We start from the raw sequence: 25210 nt of genomic DNA on the forward strand, positions 1-25210 counted from the left end.
TTGCTTTTACACCAATAGCAATGTCCCTGCACAGTTAGAATCACGCCCCTAGGACACACTTAACCCCTCCCTGTCCAATAAAGTTAATCCCTTCCCTGCCAGTGTCATTTTTGCAGTAACAGTGCATATGTATAGCACTGATTACTGCAGTAATGTCACTGGTACCCCCAAAAGTGTAAAAAATGTCAGTCAAGGGTCCGATCTGTCCGCCGCAATGTCGCAGTACCGAAAAAAAAATCGCAGATCGCCGCCATTACGCGTTAAAAAAAAAACACCAAAAATGACAAAAATCTTTCCCTTTGTTAGTAAACGCGATAACTTTTGCGCAAACCAATCAAAATACGCTTTTTGCGATTTTTTTTACCAAACATAGGTAGCATAAAACAAATTGGCCGAAAAATGTTAAAAAATTTTGATTTTTACATTTTTTTTGGGGAATTTCATATAAAAAAAATGTGAAAAATATTGTTATTTTTGCAAAATTTACGCTCTTTTTTTGTTTATAGCGCGTGATCAAAAAATCGCACAGGTGATCAAATACCACCAAAAGAAAGCTCTGTTTGTGGGAAAAAAAGGACGTCAAATTTCGTTTAGGTACAGCATCGCACAACCGCGCAATTGTCCGTTAAAGTCACGCAGTAAAAAATCGCAAAGAAACCCTGGTCCTTTAGCAGCCAAATCCTCCGGGGCTTAAGTGGTTAAATGAGAGTTAAAATATTCAATCAGCCCAAAATATGTCTGACTTCACTGCGTACTCATCAGACAATCATGTAACATAAATTCTCCAACTGTCCTATGTAAAAATAATCCGCCATTCTTCCTTTATACTCAGTGAATGAATACATTTCTTTATTATCCAAAGCGCGACATACAGTATGACCTTAAGAAGTCTGAAACAGATTATATGTTCACAGGGGGTTTGGGTTTGCACACTGGCAAACAGAAAAATATACAGCCCTGTATAACCCAGCCTATAGATGGCATGAAAAAATAAGTCTAACGTTCTGTTTGTGAGTCTTTTCATTCTTAATTGTTTCATTTTATTTTTTCTACAATCAAGATTTCAGAAAATGCTGCTCAAGCTCATTTTTTGCACTGCAATTATCTAGAGACAAAGTAATAGGTCTAAAGAAGAGTAGGCAGAAGTGATTCCGATGCAGTAGATTTGGATAGTGCAGTAAATAGATGTTCTTAGGAGCATGAAGGGCTCTGTTGGATAGATAGTTGGGTTTTTTAATTTTAGAAAGTTCTCAAAATCCTTCCTAAAAGTGAAGGGGATGACTAAGCTTTGTGTTCAGGGCTGGTGCAAGCATTTTTGACACCCTAGGTGAAACCTTATTTTGCCACCCCGTTTGCCGTGCCCCATCTTTTTAATGACGGATTAAAAACTTAAAATACCTTCAAAGTTGCTGCTTTCTCCACAAACCAAACTTCTCCTGTTCTCCTGTACCCTGCAATCCTCACTCCCACCACCCTGCCATTCCTGCCACATCAGCACCCTGCAATCTCCACTCCCAGCACCCTGCTATTCCCACCACACCAGCACCCAGCAATCTCCGATCCCAGCACCCTGCTATCCCTGCCACAACAGCATCCAGCAATCTCCGTTCCCAGCACCCTGCTATCCCTGCCACAACAGCACCCAGCAATCTCCGATCCCAGCACCCTGCTATCCCTGCCACAACAGCACCCAGCAATCTCCGATCCCAGCACCCTGCTATCCCTGCCACACCAGCACCCTGCTATCCCTGCCACACCAGCACGCTGTCGTCCCTGCCACACCAGCACCCAGCAATCTCCGATCCCAGCACTCTGCTATCCCTCTTACACAAGCACGCTGCCATCCCTGCTCCCAGCACGCTGCCACACAAGCACCCAGCAATCCCCGCTCTCAGCAGCCTGCCATTCCTGCCACATCAGCACCCTGCAATCCCTACTCCCAGCACCCTGCCATCCCTGCTCCCAGAACCCTGCAATCTCCGATCCCAGCACCCTGCTACCCTGCCAAACCAGCACACTGCCATCCCTGCTCCGGCATCCTGCAATCTCTGATCCCAGCACCCTGCTATCCCTGCCACACCAGCACACTGCCATCCCTGCTTCCAGCACACTGCCATCCCTGCCACACCAGCACCCTGCAATCCCCCCTCTTAGCACCCTGCCATTCCTACCACATCAGCACCCTGCAATCCCCACTCTCAGCACCCTGCCACATCAGCACCCTGCAATCCCTTCTGCCAGCACCCTGCTATTCCCGCCACACCAGCACCCTGCACCCTGCCATCCCTGCTCCCAGCACCCTGCAATCTCCGATCCCAGCACCATCCCTGCTCCCTGCAATCCCCGCCACACCAGCACCCTGCCCTAAGCACCATGCCATCTCTGCTCCCAGCACCCTGCAATCCCCACTGCCAGCAGTCCCGCTCCCAGCACCCTGCCATCCCTACTCCGGCACCCTGCAATCTCTGATCCCAGCACCCTGCTATCCCTGCCACACTAGCACACTGCCATCCCTGCTTCCAGCACACTGCCATCCCTGCCACACCAGCACCCTGCAATCCCCCCTCTTAGCACCCTGCCATTCCTACCACATCAGCACCCTGCAATCCCCACTCTCAGCACCCTGCCACATCAGCACCCTGCAATCCCTTCTGCCAGCACCCTGCTATTCCCGCCACACCAGCACCCTGCCATCCCTGCTCCCAGCACCCTGCAATCCCCGCCACACCAGCACCCTGCCCTAAGCACCATGCCATCTCTGCTCCCAGCACCCTGCAATCCCCACTGCCAGCAGTCCCCGCTCCCAGCACCCTGACATCCCTTAACTCAGCCTGCCACCCCAGTACCCTGCTGCCTATGCCCCCAGCAAACTTTGGCCAGGATGTTGAGGGGTGGGTGATTCCTGATCCTGCATACAGCAGAGCAGGATGAATTATGACTGATCTCCCCTCTCCAGCCTCCCTCCACCTCCTCCCAGGCTGGCTGAGTCACATACAAGGCTGATCCAGAGCTACAATGCCAGCCAGCCGCACTCACCCCCGGAGCTGCACTGCCATACAGATCTTACTGCTACACCAGCTGGCTGCGCCCACCCTCTATTGAGCTCCTCTCCTCCATCCTCTCCACCAACCATTTCACATTGTCTCTCCAAATCTAGTAATTTCCAGCCACATCCTCCTCTCTGTGGTAATGTCGGAGTGTCACAGTCTCCCTGACACAAGGAAACTGTGCTGCCTTTTCAAGGGGCATCCAGCGGCAAATGTCCCCTTGCCCCCTGGCCCAGTCCACCCCTGGCTAATAGAATGAAATCGGTGGGGTGGGAGAGGCAGGAGAGGAGACACAGACATGGCCATATAGTGAGACCTCCCGCTGTGCGACCCGGACTTACGGTGCAGCACCCCTGACTGATGTGGAGTTCTAGGCCGGCGCCTACCTTGCTTGTAGGTAGCGCTGGCCCTGCTTGTGTTTGTAAGCTGCAAGAAGATGAAAGAAAAACAGTAAGCAGTCATATCTTGATAAAAGTGTCATTTAAAGAAAGAAGAAAAAATGCCTTCTCCAACAAGAGTATGAATGGATGCTAACAGAAAGGATTCTTATATACATTGTGTTTAGGGAAGGATCACTCAAGGTAAGATTGCAGTGCATTGGTGGAAAGGGGTTCTATAGGAAAAGATGTATTTTCTTTAGTCTATTCATCTTGTCTGAGTTTTTTTTTTTTTTTAAACAGCTACATAAATGACAGTGCAGTCTTAGTAATCTGCATGACATGTGTATACTAGTTAATATTGGAAAATTAAAATTAAACTGTTCACTGGTAGTAAGAGAACCGGTCATAACTGGGCTTATGTCAGAATCGAAATATTCACTCCTACATTAAAGTTATGCATTCTTACATATAAAGATGTATATTGGCCCCCTTATTTAGCTTATCTTAGTTTGAGTGCTTCAAGCCAGAGGATACACAAACACATGGTGTTCTATCAACTGCCTCAAATCACACTCCGCTACTGAGCTGCATTGTAAGGTAATGGCTTATAAGTTGCTCTGCATTTGTTTACATTGCCTGTGAAGGTTCTTATTTATTCCGGTCATGGTACAGCTACCAATAGGTAATCACAGTATAGGCTTCATGCACACAAAACATTTTGCAAACTGTCCTAGAATCCTTTCCTCCTGGCAGCAGCGTTTTGGCAGAAAAAAAGCCTTACGCTTGTAAAAGCGTCTAAAGCCTTTACAAGCATTTAGGTGCATTTACAGGCGCCAAGAGCTCTGGCAATGATTCATTTCACTGGTCAGCATAATAATTTATTCTGGCCATTGAAATGAATTATCGCTCAAGCGCTAGACACACCTAGAAATAATGCGCGTTTAGCAGCGTCAAGCGTTATTTCTACCAAAACTCTGCTGCTCCTGGACGCATTGGCAGTGGGATTTTTTTCCGGTCTTTAAAAGCCCCTGCCACTAAATGCTGCTAAAAGCCTACATGTACATGGACACATGCAGGGGAGTTTAGAGGCAGGAGAAAAAACACGCCTGACGCACCTAGAAGCAGCTGCAAAATCGGTCAGTGTGCATGAGGCCCTGAAGTTGTTCTAAAGCCTCAAAGTTTTTTTTTTTTTTTTACCTTCATGAATTATTTTCTTATGTGAGCCTGATCCAGCAATGTGCACGAGAGCAGCGGCCCTTGCTGCTGTCTCCCTCCTCATTGGGTAGACTAATAGCAGCGGCAGCCATATGCTCCCACTGCTGTCAATCAAATGCCATGATGAGGGAGCAGGGGGCGGGGCGAATTGCCCAGTCTGTGTCAATAGACACAGACTGGGCGGCTCAGAAGCGAGTATACACAGGTACCCCCAGGAAAAGTCTTTCTCTGGGGGCATTTGCCAAAGAGGAAGGGTGTGGAATGCCAGCAGTGGACCCCAGAAAAGGAGGATCAGGTGCCACATTGCTTGAAGTTTGTCGCCCAAAAAGGAGCTTTGTTTGGGCAACATGCTTTACGCAATCCAATTTGCTGCGATTGCGGCAAAACCACAGTGCATGTTATTATTATTTTTTAAATGGCACTTGAACCTGCGTTTTGCGATTGTAGTGCGTTTTGAGATTGCAGGCAGAACTGCAATCCTGCCACAATCCCAAAATGCCCAGGTGCATATGGGCGTAACTGACATCAGTTGCAGATCGAACATTACCCATCTGATCTGCAGATAAATGAAATAGTGTAAGTACAATAGTATGTTACTGCCAGTTTCTGAAATGGATTAAATGATTTTTTTTCTTCAATATTCTACAAACAATACCCCATAATGACAACATGAAAGAAGTTTGAAATCTTTGCAAATTTATTAGAAATAAACAAAAAACTGAGAAAAATCACATGTACAGTAATAACAGTCTTTTCTCAATACTTTGTTGAAGCACCTTTGGCACCAATTACAGCCTCAAGTCTTTTTGAGTGTGATGCTACAAGCTTGGCGCACCTATTTTTGGGCAGTTTCTTCCATTCTTTTTTGCAGGACCTCTCAAGTTCTATCATGTTAAATGGGTAACATTGGTGCACAGCCATTTTCAGATCTCTCCAGAGATGTTCAATCAGGTTCCAGGCTGGACCACTTTAAGGACATTTACAGAGTTGTCCCGTAGCCACACTTTGTTATTCTGGCTGTGTGTTTAGGGTGGTTGTCCTGTTGGAAGATGAACCTTCAACCCTTTCTGAGGTCCAGAGCACTCTGTAGCAGGTTTTCATCAAGGATGTCTCTGTACATTGCTGCATTCATCTTTCCCTCCATCCTGACTAGTCTCCCAGCTTCTGCCACTGAAGAACATGCCCACAGGATGATGCTGCCACCACCATGCTTCAGTGTAGGGATGGTTTTGGCCAGGTGATGAGCAGTGCTTGGTTTCCTCCAGACATTCAGGCCAAAGAGATAGATTTTTGTTTCATCAGACCATTCTCTCCTGTTCACTCAGTTTGGCCGGGCAGCCCGCTCTAGAAATATTTCTGATGGTTCCAAACATCTTCCATTTAAGGATGATGGAGGCCACTGTGCTCACTAGGACCTTCAATGCTGCAGGAATTTTTCTGTACTCTTCCCCAGATCTGTGCCTTGATACAACCATGTCTCGGAGGTCTACAGATAATTCCTTGGACTTAATGGCTTGGTTTGTGCTCTGACATGCACTGTTTACTGTGGGACCTTATATAGACAGGTCCCTGTGTTGACTGTGTGTGCCTTTCCAAATCATATCGAATCAACTGAATTTACCACAGATGGACTCCAATCAAGTTGTATAAACATCTCAAGGATGATCAGTGGAAACAGGATGCACCTGAGCTCAATTTTGAGCATCATGGCAAAAGCAAATACCTATGTACATGTGATTTTTTTCATTTTTTATTTTCAATAAATCTGCTAAGATTTCAAACAAACTTCTTTCACATTGTCATTATCGGGTATTGATTGTAGAATTTTGAGGAAAATATTTAATTTAATCAATTTCGGAATAAGGCTGTAATATAAAATGTGGAAAAAGTGAAGCGCTGTGAATACTTTCTGGATGCACTGAACAAAGACAGAAACAATTGAGATTTTAATGACACTGAGCACAACAGAAGGTACTTTTTAAAGTTAAAGTGATACTAATGTCTCAGGTTTTTTTCTATACCCCTTAATGACCGGGCCATTTTTTGCGATATGACATTGCGTTATTTTAATTGACAATTGCGCGGTTGTGCGACACTGCACCCAAATAAAATTGATGTCCTTTTTTTCCCCACAAATAGAGCTTTCTTTTGGTGGTATTTGATCACCGCTGCAGTTTTTATTTTTTGTGCTATAAAGAAAAAAGCGAAAATTCTGAAAATATATATATATATTTTTTTTACCTTCTGTTATAAAACATTCCCAATAAATAAAAATTCAAAATCCAATTTTTCATAAATTTAGGCCAATTTGTATTCTGCTACATATTTTTGGTAAAAAAAAATCCCAATAAGTGTATATTGATTGGTTTGTGCAAAAGTTATCGCATCTACAAACTAGGGGAAAGATTTATGTCATTTTTATTTTTTTATTTTACTAGTAATGGCGGCGATCAGTGATTTTTAGCGGGACTGCGACATTGCGGCGGACAGATTGGACACCTAACTGAAACTTTTAAGGGGACCAGTGACATTACTACAGTAATCAGTGCTAAAAATATGCACTGTAATGACACTGGCAGGGAAGGGGTTAACACCAAAGGGTTAAATGTGTCCCTAGGGGGGTGCTTTCTAACTGTGTGGAGGATTTACTTACTGGATGAACATAGAGACCTGTGTTCCTAAATAGGAGAAACACAGGATCCCTGTGTTCATCACTGACAGAACAGCGGTGTGCCGTGTTTACTTCAGCAGACCGCTGTTCTGTCTCCAGGTGGAGCGATCGCGTCTGACGGACCCGCTGATTGGCTCCCTCTCAAGCCAATCAGAGAGCACCCCCACTAACTGCTACACGAAACAATGTACAGGTACCTCGTTTCATGTAACAGAGCTGACCTGCCGGAGTATAACTATGGCAGCTGGTCGGCAAGTGGTTAAAAATAAACATGTCAAACTTACCTGCCCTGTGCAGTGGTTTTTCCACAGAGCAGCCCACATTCCTCCTTTTCTTGGGTCCCAGCTTGCTTGGGGGGCACCCGTGCCAAGCCACTGCTCCGTGTATCCATTCATGGAGCCATGGTTAAGCCCCGCCCCCTCTCTCCTCATAGGCTCACTGACTTTGATGGACAGCAGTGGGAACCAACAATTCCATCATGGATAAAGGGTGCTCCAATCCGGCTTGCTGTTCAGGGGTAGGTTGGGAAGACCCGAAGAGGAAAGATAGGTCTTAATACGGGGCTGCCTAAGTGTTAGATCTGTGTGAGAGGAGGCAGAGTCCAGGTTATACAGGTCAGAGTCCAGGTTATACAGGGCTGCATAATAGTCGCAAACAGCGAAGCGATTTTCGAAGTTTGCTGTACCGTCACAACGAACAGGGAGTGTAGTTTATGAACATGAGTATTGGCACAAGGTTTACCAAGCACCCTCGCAAGCATTCTGCCACATTTGTTACTATGCTCATAATACCTTTGAGCCACAAAGCTTAACTGTCTGTAAATTAGTCAGTCCAAAAGTTTGGAAAAAAGCACTGGTAATTCTGTCAGGTGGCCAAGCGCCTCGGGGTCTGACGTTTTCTGTCACACAGCTCTGCCTACTGCAAAGCCCTAAATACTTGTGGGAAGTCTGCCTGCCTCTCCTTCTTTAATTTGGTGCCCCAAGCAATAAGGGAGCTTCGCACTACAGCCTTATGACCTTCCCACAGAATACCATCACTGACCTCTCCATTAGCATTATCCCCAAAATAATGGGATAGAGTCTCCCTTACCCCTGATACCACCACCAGATCATCCAAAAGGTTCTCATTTAACCTCCAGGAGCATGTTCTAGCCGCCGCATGGGGCAGCATAAGCAAAAGAGTCACGAGGGCATGGTGAGAGATGGTAATCTGGTCAATAGTGGAGTCCGTCAGGTGGTCAAGGGTGCCCTGGTCAACCAGTAGTGTAAATTTGAAGGGATTTGCGAAAATGCTTCAAGAAGGCAAAGAAGTGCATCGAGTTGCTCGTGGAAGTGTCTAAAGAAGGGTCAGAACTAATATTAAAAACCCTACCCAGGATTAATTTACACTTCCGGAAGTCCGCCAAACTGAGTCAATAAACGAAAGCTGTTGTGAATTTGGGGCGCATAGTGTTGCAAATGCGTACATCTGGCCCATAATAGTGCCTTTCAGGAAAACAAAATGTCCCTGGTGGTCAACATAATGGTCAGAAGATTGGAACGGGCAGTTTTTGTGGATGGCTATAGCCGTATCTCTGGATTCCGATTTGGGGGAATTACCCAGATACCAGTGTGGGAAAAGGTAAGTGGGTAGCTTAGGAATTGAGGAATCTGTAAAATGAGTCTCCTGCAGAAATAGCACCTGCGCCCCACACGCCTTAGCTCCAGCCATAACCAGGCCCGGATTGGCTAATCGGGAGCATCGGGAGAATTCCCGGTGGGCTGGTCCAGTGCAGGGCCGGTACAAGGGGTGGAACAATTTATTGTAGGAAAGGGGAGGGGGGCGCAGCGGAGGTGAAGTGCTTAGGGCTCGGGTTTACTGTCAGTGTCAGCATCTTCTGTCTGCTTCTGTCCCTGTCTGTCAGCCCGCCCACCACCTGCATTGCTTTAGTATTCTTAGCTCTGTGTCCAGGTTGAGTCCCGGCCTGTTCCGTGAGAATTACCTACCCTGTGAGAATTACCTACCCCTCGTCACTTCCGGCCAGAAGCATCTGAGCAGCGCAGCAGTGCGCATGCTCAGAGCGCCGGATACCTAATGGCAGAACAGAGGAGCTTACTAGTGCGCATGCGCACTAGTATAAAACGATCACGGTGTACCGTGAAAAAAACCTACCGACGCGGCGCTTACCTAAAACAGCTGTGCTGACATACGAGTCATCCCCGCACCTGTCCCGGTCACTTCCCTGCTCTCGGCAAGTAAATATAAAAGCGGCTCTCGGCTCAGTGATTTATGTTTTCATACAGCCGCCGCCGCTTTTATATTTACTATCCTAGAGCAGGGAAGTGACCGGGACAGGAGCGGAGATCACTCGTATTTCAGCACAGCTGTTTTAATGTACCCGCTGCATTACATACAGTGCCGAGTACCGGAAGTGACGAGGGGTAGGTTTTTCTCACGGGTAGGTAATTCTCACGGAACACCGGCATTTTCTGCATCTTCTGTCCCCGCCCACCTCCTATCAGACCTGTAGTTAATGGTCTAGGGAAGTGCTGTACGTGGTGGGCGGGCCAGTAGGCGGGGATAGAGGCCGGCAGAAGATGAAGAAAATGTCGGGACTACATCACTGGCAGAGCTAAGAATAGTAAAGCAATGCAGGTGGTGGGCAGGCTGACAGACGGGGACAGAAGCAGACAGAAGATGCCCAGATTAAACCCAAGATCACTGATGAATTACAGGTAGGTACAATGCAGTGATCTACTAATATTAAGAAGCTATTGTTTCTTGTTATCTGCAACTACTTTCTTTATTTGTTCATCTAAACTGCCTGGACACTATGCATGCATGGTGTATCAAAAGTACAAGGCCTACAACACGGGGTCTGAAGTTAGAGAAGATACAGTACAGATGTCTAACAAGCAGAATGTTGTCTAGAGGAAACTAAGGTGATGTTTCTAATGATTACAGTAATTGTGTCACTTGCTGAAACAGCCAACCAACCAGAAGTGGGTGACATAGCAAAGGTAAAAATTACTCTAGTAGTGAAGGTGTTATACTTGGCCCCTTTACTAGCGACCAGGACAGGTGTTCCATGTATCCACTTCAGGCATTCCCATTCATGTCTATTGGGACACAGTGGCTGCACAGACACAGCTGCTGCTCCCAGTTTAACATGTGTGTGGGAGTGGGCATTAGTGTGCTCAGGTAGGTGTCCCTGAACTCGCATTGTCTGCATTTAAGGACGCACACCTGCACCCACATGGATGTGAAGTTGGGAGCAGCAGCTGTGTCTGTGCAGCTGCTGTATCCCAATTTACAGGATGGAACTGCCTGCACGCAGATGCATGGAATACCTGTAAATCGCATGCAGGCAAATACAGACTTCACCATGCTTAAGTACATCTGTCTAATTGAGGCCGTAATCTTCCAAAAGGGATACCTGTTCTGGAGACCATTCTCTAAGAGGGGATTTAAATTAAAGTGCTTAGTGCTCATGAAATACCCAATTAAATACAATTATATATATATAACACTTCAAACAAATAAAAGTGCTTTTGTGCTCAGTGCTACTATAATTTGATCACTCAAAGTTCAGTGCAAAAAAATTGTCCAATATTCTCCCAGTGAAGTATTCGCGACCATGCAGGGGAACAGTGGTGGTGGGTATCTCCTATTCACCCGTGCAGTATTATCTGGGGTGTGCGCTTACCAGAGGGATATGATCCCTGTTTTCTTATTATCTAATATATCTATAGCACTTGCACAATGCAGTGATATTCTGCTCTTTTCGGCTGAGCACTGTGGATATGATTGATAAATAGGGGAGTACTCAGCAGAAATTTTTTTTAAAGTGATTTTGTGCTATTACAGTAAAATATGTTGGAGGCACCTTGCTGTATGTATTTTCCATTTAGGTGACTATTATATCAGGTTCACACTAATGTGTTTTCTGTGACTCACATTTGCGCAGGCACAGCAGCCGATTCATTTAAATGGGCTACTGTACCTGCAGGAAACACAGGAAAAAGGTCCCTGCACCTTTATGAAAACGCAGCCGCAGCAAAATCGCATGGTGCAAAAGTACCGTGTAATTTCCCGCACCAAAAAATGTGCTGCATTTTTAGATGCGCGGGAGTGCCAAAAGGAATAAATGGCAGCCTTGCGCATCTGTAAAAGAGCAGGGAATTTTTCCTGCAGGTGGTTGGGGGAATAGGTGCCATTTACACGCTGTCCCGCACATGCAACCACCTGTAACAGTGTAAACCTAGCCATGGGCTCATTTACACTTGCAGTTGGCAGGCAATAAAACATGCTGCTGAGCCTCATTTTACAGCTCCCTATCACTCCCGCCGTTTAAGCTGCAGATGCAGCAGCTAGAGGTTTACAGATGCCACTGCTGCAAGGTGGGGGGGGGGCAGTGTAGGTGTCAGTGAAGGGGTCAGTGTAGGGGGGTCAGTGTAGGTGTCAGTGGTGAAGGTGTCAGTGTAGGTGTCAGTGTAGGGGGGTCAGTGAAGGGGTCAATGTAGGGGGGTCAGTGTAAGGGTTCAGTGAAGGGAAGTGTCAGTGTAGGGGGGTCAGTGTAGGTGTCAGTGGTGAATGGGTCAGTGTAGGTGTCAGTGTAGGGGGGTCAGTGAAGGGGTCAGTGTAGGGGGGTCAGTGTAAGGGTTCAGTGAAGGGAAGTGTCAGTGTAGGGGGGTCAGTGTAGGTGTCAGTGGTGAAGGGGTCAGTGTAGGTGTCAGTGTAGGGGGGTCAGTGAAGGGGTCAGTGTAGGGGGGTCAGTGTAAGGGTTCAGTGAAGGGAAGTGTCAGTGTAGGGGGGTCAGTGTAGGGGGGGTCAGTCTTTCCCTCTTTCTTTCCACCCCACCTACTTGCTCTCTCCTTCCCTCTTTCTTTCCACCCCTCTCTATCTCTCTCTCTCTCGCTCCCTGCCTCTCCTTCCCTCTTTATTTCACTCCTCCTTCTCTCTCTCTCTCACTGAATGAATTACAAGGCTGTAGAGAACAGTGCGCCATTGCAAACTTATATTCAGAGGTTTTAATTACATTATTTTAATATAGGGAGTCGTGAACTAAAGTGGGCCAGTCTAAGGCATGAAACTCCAGGGCTGAAAATGAGTCCCACTCCGGCCCTGGCCATAACCATTACGTTTGGTGGGAGATTGCAGACCACGAACAGTATAGGTCACTACCTTAACCTTTGCCATGGAAAGTCAGCAGCAAGTTGTCCAAACGAACACTGTAAAACAGTCAAACCAAGTGTAGAGAATAGCGGTTTTATGTCCAAGACAAAGAGGGAAAAAGGTAAATAAACCAGAGCATAAAATGAAAACATAAACCAGTATGTAGAGCCATCGGAAGCAACAATTGCCTCACCAACTGCATGCCTGACCCCAGGGGTTCGTCCAAAAGCGGGAAGCCACCTGGGTGAGGCATGGCACCCGAAATGGGGCTTGTACCCAATAGAGTTGATCCTAGGCAATACATGCTTCTCACAGAATAGGAAGCTACGACTATCTAGGGGGTTAGCAAATGAAAGAAGGTAAGAGCAATAAAAGATAATGAGAAGCCATGGCTATTGAGCAGCCTCACATTTAAGGTGTCCAAAGGAGAGGGCATTGTGTCAGCCACACTACAGTGAGGATAATCGCACTCAGAGAGCTTGGCTAGCTATGGGTCAACCTTCAAGTAAAGATGAAAAAAAGACTGCAGAACCCCAGTTCTGCCAAAGGCGGACTTTAATGGCATTAGCATGAGACCGGACACTTCATTGTTAAAAAAATATCAAAAAGAGAATTTTATTATATTAGAATTCACATTCACTCAGTAAAAAAAGGTATACATTCCAAAGTGACATCAAAAACAAAAACTAGGACAAATTAAAAATATCTGAAAACTAACGAAGCATAGGAAAAATCCCTAGTAAAGTAATTCCCCTATACCCAGAAGGGGATGGAGAATTCCACCAATTCCAGGGGACACGTCCTGTACCAGAGCTCCTCCACTGATCATAGGTGAGGTCACATGCAAACAAAACGTTCCAGATCTTCCCTTGTGGGGAGGGACCATATATGTGGTTTCAGGTTCCGATCTCCCAGCAGCTCTGAGATGTCTGAGCCTTGGTCTTGTGAGGCTGAGGAGCCAGGGGAAGCTTGGGGTGCAGTGTCGCTTTCCAGCCTCAGAGACGCAATGGGAGAAACTGCAGGGTGCTGGGAGGATCTGGCCGCGAGAGCTGGGTTCCCTTCCATGATCTTTCCCGGGAGCCATCTTGGAAGTCTCGCCACGCTGGCGCCCGCCGCCCCCGGAAAAATAATTTAGGGAGCCCTGGCTGTGTTTTACTGAGCCCCGCGGCTGCGAGGAGGCTCTCTAGAGCTGGGACATTGCGGTCAGTACCGTGGATTAGTGGAAGATCTCCCGGTATGTGGTGATTCTGCTTCAGTTTGTGGGGAGCTTTCTCACTCGGCCATGTCCAACCCATGCCCCATAAGAAGATTTTTTTTATCTTAATGCATACAATGCATTAAAGTAACAAATCTTTTGACTTTACAACCACTTTAATACATACTTGAATATATTTTTTCTTTTTAAACCAGAGTGGAGTGTCACTTTAAAGCCTAAGTTTAGCTAAAATCAGAAACCTAAAAATCAGCACAAGGGACATAACTTTCAGTTAGTGTAATTATCTTCCCCTTGTACTTCTTCTTTTAGGAGAAATCTTTTTCTCTGCGATCCTCCTCCAGCTGTAGTACAGCTTTTATGAATGGCAGATCTAGTAGGAAAGAGCAGGTATAACCAAGCTCTCTTGATGAGAGCTCCTGGTGGCCCTTCAGTTGTATTCACCCACACCACACAAGAATATCACAGTGGTGTGAGTGGCAGCATGGTAACTGTGCTGGGAGCATGCAGTGACTGCACTCACAGCACAAAAGAGCAGTTCCCCATGGATACATTTGTGGGTCAGTTCAGCATTAAGGTCCACCCACCCTGCTGCCGCATATATGCCTACAGTTGGCGGAAACTAGTTAAACACACACACAAAGTTTATATGTGCACTACACACAATCTAGGAATGCACATTTTGTGTGTTGGTGCAATGCAATGCGTTATGGTGCACATAGCACATGATCCGATGTGCATTGTGCAACAGCGCCTAATTTCTTATTTTTTATTTTTTTCATTTTACACTGTTTTTTAAAAAAAACTTCATTTTATGCTATGTGCAGCTGTGTGCTGTGACCCAACCCATCCCAGTGTATTGTAACACAATGTTTTGCAATAAAATGTATGCCTTGATTATATTATCACAATGTACACCAACACAGCACCAATTACACAATTTGGTGTTTGTTGTATGGTTATAGTATTGTACCAGCATCCCTGGTGATAATTCAAACAACCTGGGAATTATGTGAAACCCTGGTGTGGGGGTTCAACACAAAAACCATGTCTTAATTGAAAAGATCCAAGAGGTGGAGTAGAGAGACAGACACAAAGAAATGAATGAGCCTAGGAGTGGGGAAACCACAAACCAAAAAGAAAAGAGGGAAAAGAAATGCGGGAGGAAAGGAAGGAGTATCAGGTTGCAAGAGGGAAAACTGGGGAAAAAAGAAGAAAGGCAGGGGAGGACGGAAAAGAAGGGAGGGATGGGAAAAGAAGAGAAAGAGAAGAAAAGAAAGAGAAGGAGGAAGGAGAAGAGGGGTGGAGGAAAAAGGAGAAGGAGGAAAAAATAGCGATGGAGAACCACCATATATAAAAAATATATAAATTTTATTGTTTTACATTAAAAAATGGTTACATACAAAATAGAAAAGAAAAACTATAGAATAAAAATTGTACAGAGCAATTTACCATCATAATTATTTCAATTGCATACAGTTCTAAACATTTCAGGCAGTATTAATATTTTGCAAGCTCCGGTAACCCCAAACCAAGGTACCGGGCATTAACCCAACATGTTTCGCGGGTTTCAACACTCCGCTTCTTCAGGGGTATAGAGTTGTATGGTATGTTAATTTGCCTTGGAGTTCCTATATAATAGAGATATGTTATGAGAACAATATAATCAACAATATTATACAAAGGAGTTATTCACATGCACATCCACATGCTAGTCCAGGGCTCCCACCACCGTGAAGCATGCAAGGGTGGCCACCCAGTGAACGCCTCACCCACGGATGTGGAGGGGGTCAATAAGGTGGCGTGAATAAAATAGAATAATCGTGCGTGACTTTGTCACAATACCTGTATGTGGTAATAACGGTATCTAATAGCTCATAGAATGCGCTATGAACTATTAGATACCGTTATTACCACATACAGGTATTATTTATTCACGCCACCTTATTGACCCCCTCCACATCCGTGGGTGAGGTGTTCACTGGGTGGCCACCCTTGCATGCTTCACGGTGGTGGGAGCCCTGGACTAGCATGTGGTTGTGCATGTGAATAACTCCTTATATAGGAACTCCAAGGCAAATTAACATACCATACAACTCTATACCCCTGAAGAAGCGGAGTGTTGAAACCCGCGAAACATGTTGGGTTAATGCCCGGTACCTTGGTTTGGGGTTACCGGAGCTTGCAAAATATTAATACTGCCTGAAATGTTTAGAACTGTATGCAATTGAAATAATTAGGATGGTAAATTGCTCTGTACAATTTTTATTCTATAGTTTTTCTTTTCTATTTTGTATGTAACCATTTTTTAATGTAAAACAATAAAATTTATATATTTTTTATATATGGTGGTTCTCCATCGCTGATTATAGTACCGATAAAATCCCATCAGCCCTCAATCATTCTTTTTCTGCTTAGTCTCCTTTTCCCTAATTTTCTTTTTCCCACACATCTTTTTCCACATTACTATTTTTTCCTCCTTCTCCTTTTTCCTCCACCCCTCTTCTCCTTCCTCCTTCCCTTTCTTTTCTTCTCTTTCTCTTCTTTTCCCATCCCTCCCTTCTTTTCCGTCCTCCCCTGCCTTTCTTCTTTTTTCCCCAGTTTTCCCTCTTGCAACCTGATACTCCTTCCTTTCCTCCCGCATTTCTTTTCCCTCTTTTCTTTTTGGTTTGTGGTTTCCCCACTCCTAGGCTCATTCATTTCTTTGTGTCTGTCTCTCTACTCCACCTCTTGGATCTTTTCAATTAAAGGCCCGTACACACGTACGGATCGTCGTCATACAAACGTCGGCGGACGAAAGATCTGCCGATTGTACGCGTGTTAGTATGGTGCCTCCGACAGCTGTCTGCGCACAATCCGCGGACAAGAGTCTTTCTTGCAAACATGAAAATTTTTGTCTGCGGACACCAGAACGGACGATTGTTCGCCTGTCAGTACAGAAATCAGCCGACAGACCGCAGATTTGCAAGACTGGGCATGCTCAGAAAATAAAAAACACAGGGAAAGTTAACCATTACATGACATCACTTCTGCAGTCAGCTGAAGTCTGCGGACAAAATTCTTGTGCTGTCCTTGTGCTGTCTTTGCACTTTTCAACAGACACCGACATCCCGGGGAGAAAAGACGAACGTTTGTATGACGACGATCCGTACGTGTGTACGGGGCTTTAGACATGGTTTTTGTGTTGAACCCCCACACCAGGGTTTCACATAATTCCCAGGTTGTTTGAAGAAACACAGCACCAATGTTTGTTGCTTATTTACAGTTTTGCGTGCATTCATTTTTCACAAAAAGGCACAAAAACTTAAAATACACAAATTTTTATTACCTGAATACGGTTTTATTTTTTGGATTTTGTAGGCAGTTTTCAATTTACAGTATATTGTGCTCGTAAGCACTAGAAGTATTTGTAGAGTAGTGTTCAGCCTTTTTTACACAGGCTTAAGCTTGTATACGAATAGTGTGAACAGCAAGTGTTGACAAAGCATTTGCAGATCTTTCAGCAAGCTTTAGTGAAGCTTTTAACCATTTGGACCTCTGGAAAATGTTTGCCTTTCAGGACTACAGCATATTTTACAATTCAGCACTGTGCTACTTTAAGTGGCAATTGCACAGTCATGCAACACTGTATGCAAATTACATTTATATCATTGTTTTCACACACATAGAGCTTTCTTTTGGTGGTATTTGATCACCACTGTAATTCTTATTTATTATATAAACGTAAGAAGCCTGGAATTTTTTAAAACAAAAACAATATTTCAACTTTCTGTTCTAAAATTTATACAATAAAAAAATCTAATCACTTCATGAATTTAGGCCTAAATGTATTCTGCTACATTATAAAAAAAATCCCAGTAAGTGTATATTGATTGGTTTGTGTGAAAGTTACAGCGTCTATAAACTATGGTATACAGTATATATTTGAAAATTGATCAGTTCTGATGTACTGAAGGACTATCTCATTTTGTGAGGTCCTCAAATACCAGGACAGTACATATGACCCCAAATGACCCCTTTCTGGAAAGTAGACAATCTAAAGTATTTAGTAAGAGGCATGGCAAGTTTTTTGAATTATAACTTTTTGTTACAACTTTTTGGGAAATTAGGAAATTAAAAAAAATTAGTTTTCACAATATTTTTTTAAACATACTGTCACCAGTGCAGTACAGCATCATTATTTGACTGGTGTGGTGGCGATTAGGGATGTTGACTGGTGACAGTATGAAAAAAATAATAATTTTTATTCAATTATATAAAACATTTTATTTCTTTATTTAACATTTGTTTTTTCTTTTTTTACTATTTTTTTCAACATCCTGCCATCAGAGTAGTTTAGTATTTCTTTGTTTATTTTTTTACACACTGTTAGAGCTTAAGCAGGTAATGATTTTAGCTGTCATGAATGGGTTAACCTTCATGACACACAACAAAAATTACAGGTGCCACCCAAGGCTCCACCAGATTCTCTTGCATGACAAACCGCTAGGAGTGCCAACAAGAACAGAGCTCATCCCAGCTCAAAACATCCAGTAGGGAAAGGAAGTCCTAAAAGTCGCTCATCACAGCAAAACCCTGTGAGGAGGTGTATGACAGCCTCAGCCTGGGCTCCAGCCAGGCCAATCCACCAACACATTTTACCCCACCCTCAGAGCCTAATCATGGTGAATGATTAGGCTCCAGGGGCGGAGTGAAACACGTGGTGGGGCGGTGCCTGGTTTGAGCTTGGGCTGAGGCTGTGATACACTTCCTCAAAGGGTTTTGCTGTGATGATGGACTTTTAGGACTTCTTTTCCCCTACTTAACCTTCATGTTAGCTTAGTTACTGTTGACATGCTGTGATTGGCTACAGCTAATCACATGGTACAAGTAGCCAGGTACCATGGGATAGTTGTGAGCCAATCACAGCTTCACAACACTAAGCAAGCAGTCATAAATGGAAACCATTCATTACCGTTGTGTTTACTTAGTGATCATGTGATCGCCATGACCAATCATAGTGATACCCCAAGCTACTCGTAGCTGCTGGGTACCAGTAACGTTAATCCACTGTGTCCAATGCGTGTCCATGCCCAGCCAGGATACATGTACAGTATATGTATGTGTCTTGCAGCATAATTACTATGAGCAGTCGGCAGGTGGTTAAAGAACTATTTAGCTCCAGTTTGTAAATGTTGAACACAGATCCTAATGGGAATATTGATTACCACTTTAAACAAGCTGCTATCAGGTTTTAGAAGTCTTTCAACAGGCTATAAGAAGTTTTGAAGACTGCTAGCAGCTTGTTTAAAGTGACAATCAGCACTCCCATCAGAATCGGTGTATTGGTTTGATAAACATTTGTGACCTACAAAATTAGTAGCACCATATTTTATTCTACTGGTCCTGGGTTCTCAGAAAATGTATGGTTTGGGGGTCTTTTACAAACTCTGAAATGAAAAAATAAAATGAATAATTGTAAAACTGGTCTGACCACCTGAGGAAAAAAGTGGAGCGCAGGGCTGGGTAGAAAAAGGGTATTAAGACAACTTTAGCTGGAGTCACAGGGTCAAAGTAATAATAAATAGGAAGATGGATATAAATGTTTAAAACTGAACATAAACCCAGTTGTGAATTGTTCTCGTCATGATTGCTAATTCAAAGTCAGCCGTTTTTTAAAGCTTAGAAAATTTATAACAGCATTATGATGCTCACAGTGTATTATCAGAACAGACCCGGTTATACATCTAACATCTGGCATTTTTTTTTTATCAGATTGTAGATAAAGCATACTTATTGATTTGACTGGCAAAGCTTGTCTAACAATGTCCAAAAGGCTTTAAGCTGAACATAGCTTTAATATTTAGCATATGGCGTATGCATTGATTATATATGCTACTTACAATAATCATATTTTTTCTTCTACCCAGTCATAGTGATCTTTTTATTCCTCCTTGGAGTTGCTGCTCTGTTTCTGGTTTACCACTATTTTCACCGATATAAAGGTTCTTATCTTACAAATGAACCCAAAGCTATAGACGCTCCTAGCGCTTCAAAGTCTTCCTCGTCAAAAAAAGAGCAGCCCCTTCCCCAAATAGAGGAGGAAGGAGGGACAACAGAATAGCCCTAGGCTATGGGGGAGCAGCATCCAGGAAGCATCAGCCATCAGTTCAGGATGTCCAGGAACTACTGCCACGGGCACTTTGAGATACTCCTACTTGTTGGTCCAGTGTGGTTTTGTGGATGAACCACAAAAGAACAAGAAAAATGGACAATAATAGATGTGTTTTCAGCCAGATCAGTGAAGAGAAAGCAAGGTCTTTGTGGAGTGAGTATGCCATTCATCTTCAGCTTGATATCCTTTCCAACCAACCCTTCAAACTGCACAAGCAATTGTTAGACTCTGCTTGTTGTACTTGTTGTCTCTGTATTTCTAGTAAAAAGATTCAAAGATCTTCCATTGTTGTTCAGGTTTTAAGGCCACTGTTTTCAACAGAGACTAACCCATCTAATTATATAATTTTTTTGCATATTTGTTAAACTTGTATGCTTTAGCCTGTTCTGGGCCACCTGTCTACAGATGCCTATTCAATGGCAAGTGTGCAGCCAAATCTCAAAGCAGTGTACCCAGGATGTGGTATTATGCATCCAAATACTATGTGGCTGAATAGAAACTTGTAGTTTCCTCTTAGTGTGGCTGACAATAAAATATACTGACCTAAATTCCTCCGCTGATAGAAAGATAGAAACATAAGGATCACTAGAAAAAAAAATGTTGACATTAAAAGAGAATGAATTTTTATGGATGTTTCAGTAAAAGACACTAGTACTTATCGGCAGTAGCTGTAGTCCATTGTATGGCCACTGTAAAATAAAGCATTATAGGTGGCTGGGTGCTTTCTCATTTGAGGACATAAAACAATGCCATTTTCTTTTTCCTAAAGGCCCGTACACACGAATTTTGTCGGCCAACAACAACCGACTGCAGAAGTGATATCATGTGATGGTTAACTTTCCTTTTGCTCATCTGCTTTTTGTCGGCCCGAAATCTGTACTGACTGACGAACAATCGGCCGTTCTTTGTTGGCCTACAAAAATTTCATAGCCTGCACACCAGATTTTGTTCGGCCGAAAAGTCGCAGTCGGTTGTCGAAAGCATCAAACTAACAAGCCGACAATCGGCCGATCGGACGTTGGCCGAATATTTACGGCCGACAATCGGTACGTGTGTACGGGCCTTAACTCTAAAGATTTGATAATAACCTTAGTAAAATTTAATTGACATCCAGAGATCTGGAGTTGTAGATTGTATTTCTGGATGATATATCACCCCCCCCCCCCATCCAAAATCTATTAAAAACGCAAGGAGAAACAAACAAGACCTCCAAAATTCCTAGCATATAGATAGCATGTAAGTATCTTAAAGGACCACTAGTGGATAATGCAGGTTGCTTTATGTACCAATTTCAAGAACTTGGATATTTTACACCAATTAATTCAAACAAAATGTGAACTTGGTTTTATAAGGAAGATGTTTGATGAAAGACTACTTACTTGAGGTCACACTAGCCACTTTCTCTTCTTCCATGTGTTCAGTTGTTGTCAGAAAGATATCAGAATATGATATTCGACTTCATGCAGAAATGCAGTGTCAGTAGTATGATGTTGGAACCACATGGATGGCTTAATAGCTAAGGGTAAAGCTGGGTATACACCAGAAGAATTTCATCAGACATTTTTTGTTGTAAGAATGTTGTAAGAGAATTCGCACATTTTGCTAAACATTAGTGATGTAAAAGAAAATAGTCCTGGTAGGGGCGATCTACAGCGCTTGCTTAAAATGTAATATATATAAAACATAAAATTGTGCAAAAGTGCAATATAAGAAAAATTGTGCAAATGTTCAAAAAAATATATGTGCCAATCAATGAATATTTCATATAGATACAAAATCATAAATTCATTGATGATTGCTTAAAGTTCATCTCATATTATAAATAAATAAAGTATAACAAAATCCAATATTCCGTGATTATTTCTTGTTTCAGGAACTGTGCAAGTGCTCAATAATAACAATCCAATGGTGACTGGTATTTATAATATGAGATGAACTTTAAGCAATCATCAATTAATTTATGATTTTGTACCTATATGAAATATTCATTGATTGGCACATATATTATTTGCACAATTTTTCTTATGTTGCACTTTTGCACAATTTTATGTTTTATATATATTACATTTTAAGCAAGCGCTGTAGATCGCCCCTACCAGGACTATTTTCTTTCACATACAACTTTACACTACTGCTGCTGCTATATTCACATTTTGTCACTATTTTAAACAAAATCTTTAATATTTAAAATACTAACTCCTAGGCATGGGGAGTACGCTTTTTTAAGTGTTACTTATTACACTTAATAATACTTAATCACATTACATTAGTGATGTAAAATGGAAATTCGTTTTCGACTGTAGCGACAAGACATTTTGTAGGAGCAGGATGGAAAATTTTTCTCAAGTGTTATGAATTTCTAACAGTGTACATAGTTTTCATTTGGTAAAGTCCATTTTTTCCAGAATCAAATGTTAAAAGCAAATGAAATCTTGAAATACTTTCGAACTACTCAAATGTTCTCAGAATTTTCATACACATTTTTACTCAAATTTCTACTAGTGTATACCTCCAGCTTAACAGATGATTGCTGGACAGACTAAACAAGTGACTCATTTCAGTGTAAGGTACACCAGTAACATAGTAGTCATCAAATGAAACTGAAAATTTGTGTCATCATTAGCATGTCCCTTTTGTAATTTAGACAAAATCAATTGTGCCATCTTCTTAGCAATTCATTGCTAGAGATTTTCACTGCACAATAAATAACTAGTAAAAATTACCTCTGTAGTTCCAACCTTAAAGTAGAAGTAAATCAAGAATGTCATATATGATGTAGCATTAACACAGCAGCTTTTCTTTTTGCGTTCCCTCTGTAACATAGCTATCTGTTGATCCCAAAAGTAGATCCATTTTTTTCCCACTTCCTGTAATAGGGTGAAAATTCTGCTTGCTATGTAGAGAAACTGCACACCAGTGTTGCCACCGATGGATAGAGTCATCTTATATGCACATGTCCTTTTAAAAAAATCAGAAAATTACAGATCTACTAATAGGATCGACAAGCAGTAAAACATTTACTGGGGGGACTCAGAAAACAAAAATTGGGGTCTTTAATGCGGTTGACAGATTGCCTGATAAATGTATTTTTATTTTACCCATTGTTCTACTTTCAAGGAGTTTCTGCACAGTATCACTTCTGAACAGACAAGGAGTCACTGCTCAAGGTGGTGTAATTGCCTGATGACTCACACAGGTGCATGCCCCGGCTCGCCTCCGTGAAAACTTGATAAAAGAAAAAGAATTGGCAGCACTCCAGGTTGAGTCAAAATCCAGGTTTATTGACTGGACATCCAAATATGACAATCGTGACAAGGTAGACGCGTTTCACACACTGACTGTGTGCTTAATCATTACATTTTGTAATGATTAAGCACACAGTCAGTGTGTGAAACGCGTCTACCTTGTCACGATTGTCATATTTGGATGTCCAGTCAATAAACCTGGATTTTGACTCAACCTGGAGTGCTGCCAATTATTTTTCTTTTATCACAGTATCACTTCTACTGACCTAATAATACAATTCTGTCTCAGGCTAATGTGCCAAAAATGGCCTACTAAATTTTAGGCTTATTGTTCTCAGAAAATAGTGATATTAGTTACTAATCATTTTACTGAGAGGCATCACACATTAGGATAGATGTAACATGGAAAAAGCTTTTAGGGTGAAGAGGTGTGTGTTTCCTGGCATTTCTGATTTTCTGTATGGACGTTGCTGGAGCCTAGATCTCCATATCAGGTGATAGTTGGAAAGGGTTGAGTGTTCCCTGGCAACTTTGGTTTTCTGTTTGGATGCTGCCACAGCCTAGATCTCTGTATAATTTTCTCTCAACACACTGCCAGAACAATGACATACCTTGAATATACCACAATTACAACAAAGTGGCCTTGTAAATAATAGAATAAATATGAATGCTTTCACAGTACAGAGTTGTGCAAAAACAAGGAAATCACTTTATATTTAGATGCATCATTGATGTATGGCTTGCTTGTGGCCTGATCTGAAGCAGCTTCCATAAATACAGGCATTTTTTGCAGCAGAAGTCAAAAGAAAGCCAACCATCATTTTATAGAGAAGCCAGACTGTATTCTAAGGCAAAACATACACTGGGTATAATATAGACAGTTGTTAAATCCCCTCACATTTTCTAATGTTTGCTACAGATCATCTGTATAGTTCTCATTTTGATCACAGAGAAAAAATTATGTTAAATATACAACGCAAGAACATCAACCAGTGACCAATCGGAAATTATAGATCACAGCATGATCAAACGAATGATCAAAGCATAATGATTTTTATTGCCTGCTTGCCCTCTGCAATATTTTATATATATTTATATATATATATCCTGAAGAATGAGAAGATCCAAGGAGGAAAGGCCTATGTAGAGAAGCTGGCCTTTTTTTTTTTTTTTTTTTTACCACAAAACCTCATATTTTATTAGATTTGATGAAAATAACATAAAAAAAAGTTTGGTAACAGAAAGATTTTCTCATAGCAATACCAAAACAGAATTGAAACAAGAAATGAAATGTTATTTTAAAATGTTAGGTATGTAAACAGCTATAAACTCCTGGCCCCTTTCACACTGATGGTCGGGTGCGCCTGTCAGGTTTTTCAGGTGGACCTAATCAGACCATCCATAGCTCTCTTGACACCCGCCGACATCCGACCTGCTAAAAATAGAAGGATGGGGATCCATTCCCCATTCATCCAGTGGATCAGATCGTATGAGAGTTGGATTGAAATGGACAGGGCAGTCAGTGTACATCCAACAGCCCATAGACAGCAGCGGGCTGTGTCCATGCCTGCTCTGCATCAGCAGAGCAGGCACGGACCTGTCATCCGCCTGCTTGGTGTGAAAGAAGCCTAAAAACAAACCCCCCCCCCCCCTCTGAAAATATAGCCGTTAAAATGGTTCACAAACCATTTTGTAATTTAATGTGGTTAAGAACTTGCATTTCCATTTCAGTCTGCTGCCTTTGTAATTTCCTAAAAGTGTTACAAAATGTAATTCAATATGGGGGCATTCTATAAACTGGGTAGAGAACACCCAAAAAAGGAGGAATCTGAAACAAAGTTTAAAATCCCTGAAACATGCAAATTGTTTTTTCTCAACAGTGGAGTTTGTAAAATTGTATTTGACCAATTACATTCACAATAAATGAACAGTGCCTATGTATGAATCACCAATCGAACAAAATGAAATTCTAAGTCAGTGGTTTCCAACAAATTTCTGGTAAAGCACATATGGTGTTAAGTGTATTTTTGATGCTGCTAAACATATCCTTTGAGTAGTCCTGCAAAAACTGTTGCATTCCTTTCACTATATTTTCCTTAATGTCTGAAGTGACACTAGAATATAGGCATGG

At 42.7% G+C, this 25210-nt stretch overlaps 1 protein-coding gene across 1 annotated transcript in view; it reads left to right on the top strand.

Moving 5' to 3' along the window:
* The window catches only part of CNTNAP1 (contactin associated protein 1), a 261388-nt gene extending 241055 nt beyond the window's left edge, over positions 1–20333 (top strand). The window contains exon 24 of the mRNA XM_082271239.1: positions 19590–20333. Coding sequence (XP_082127365.1) covers positions 19590–19783 — 194 coding nt within the window. The 3' untranslated portion in view covers positions 19784–20333. The remainder of the gene's footprint in view (positions 1–19589) is intronic.
* Positions 20334–25210: the final 4877 nt, after the last annotated feature.

Source organism: Pelophylax lessonae, assembly GCF_965119305.1.
Source record: "Pelophylax lessonae genome assembly, chromosome: 11".
Lineage (NCBI taxonomy): Eukaryota > Metazoa > Chordata > Amphibia > Anura > Ranidae > Pelophylax > Pelophylax lessonae.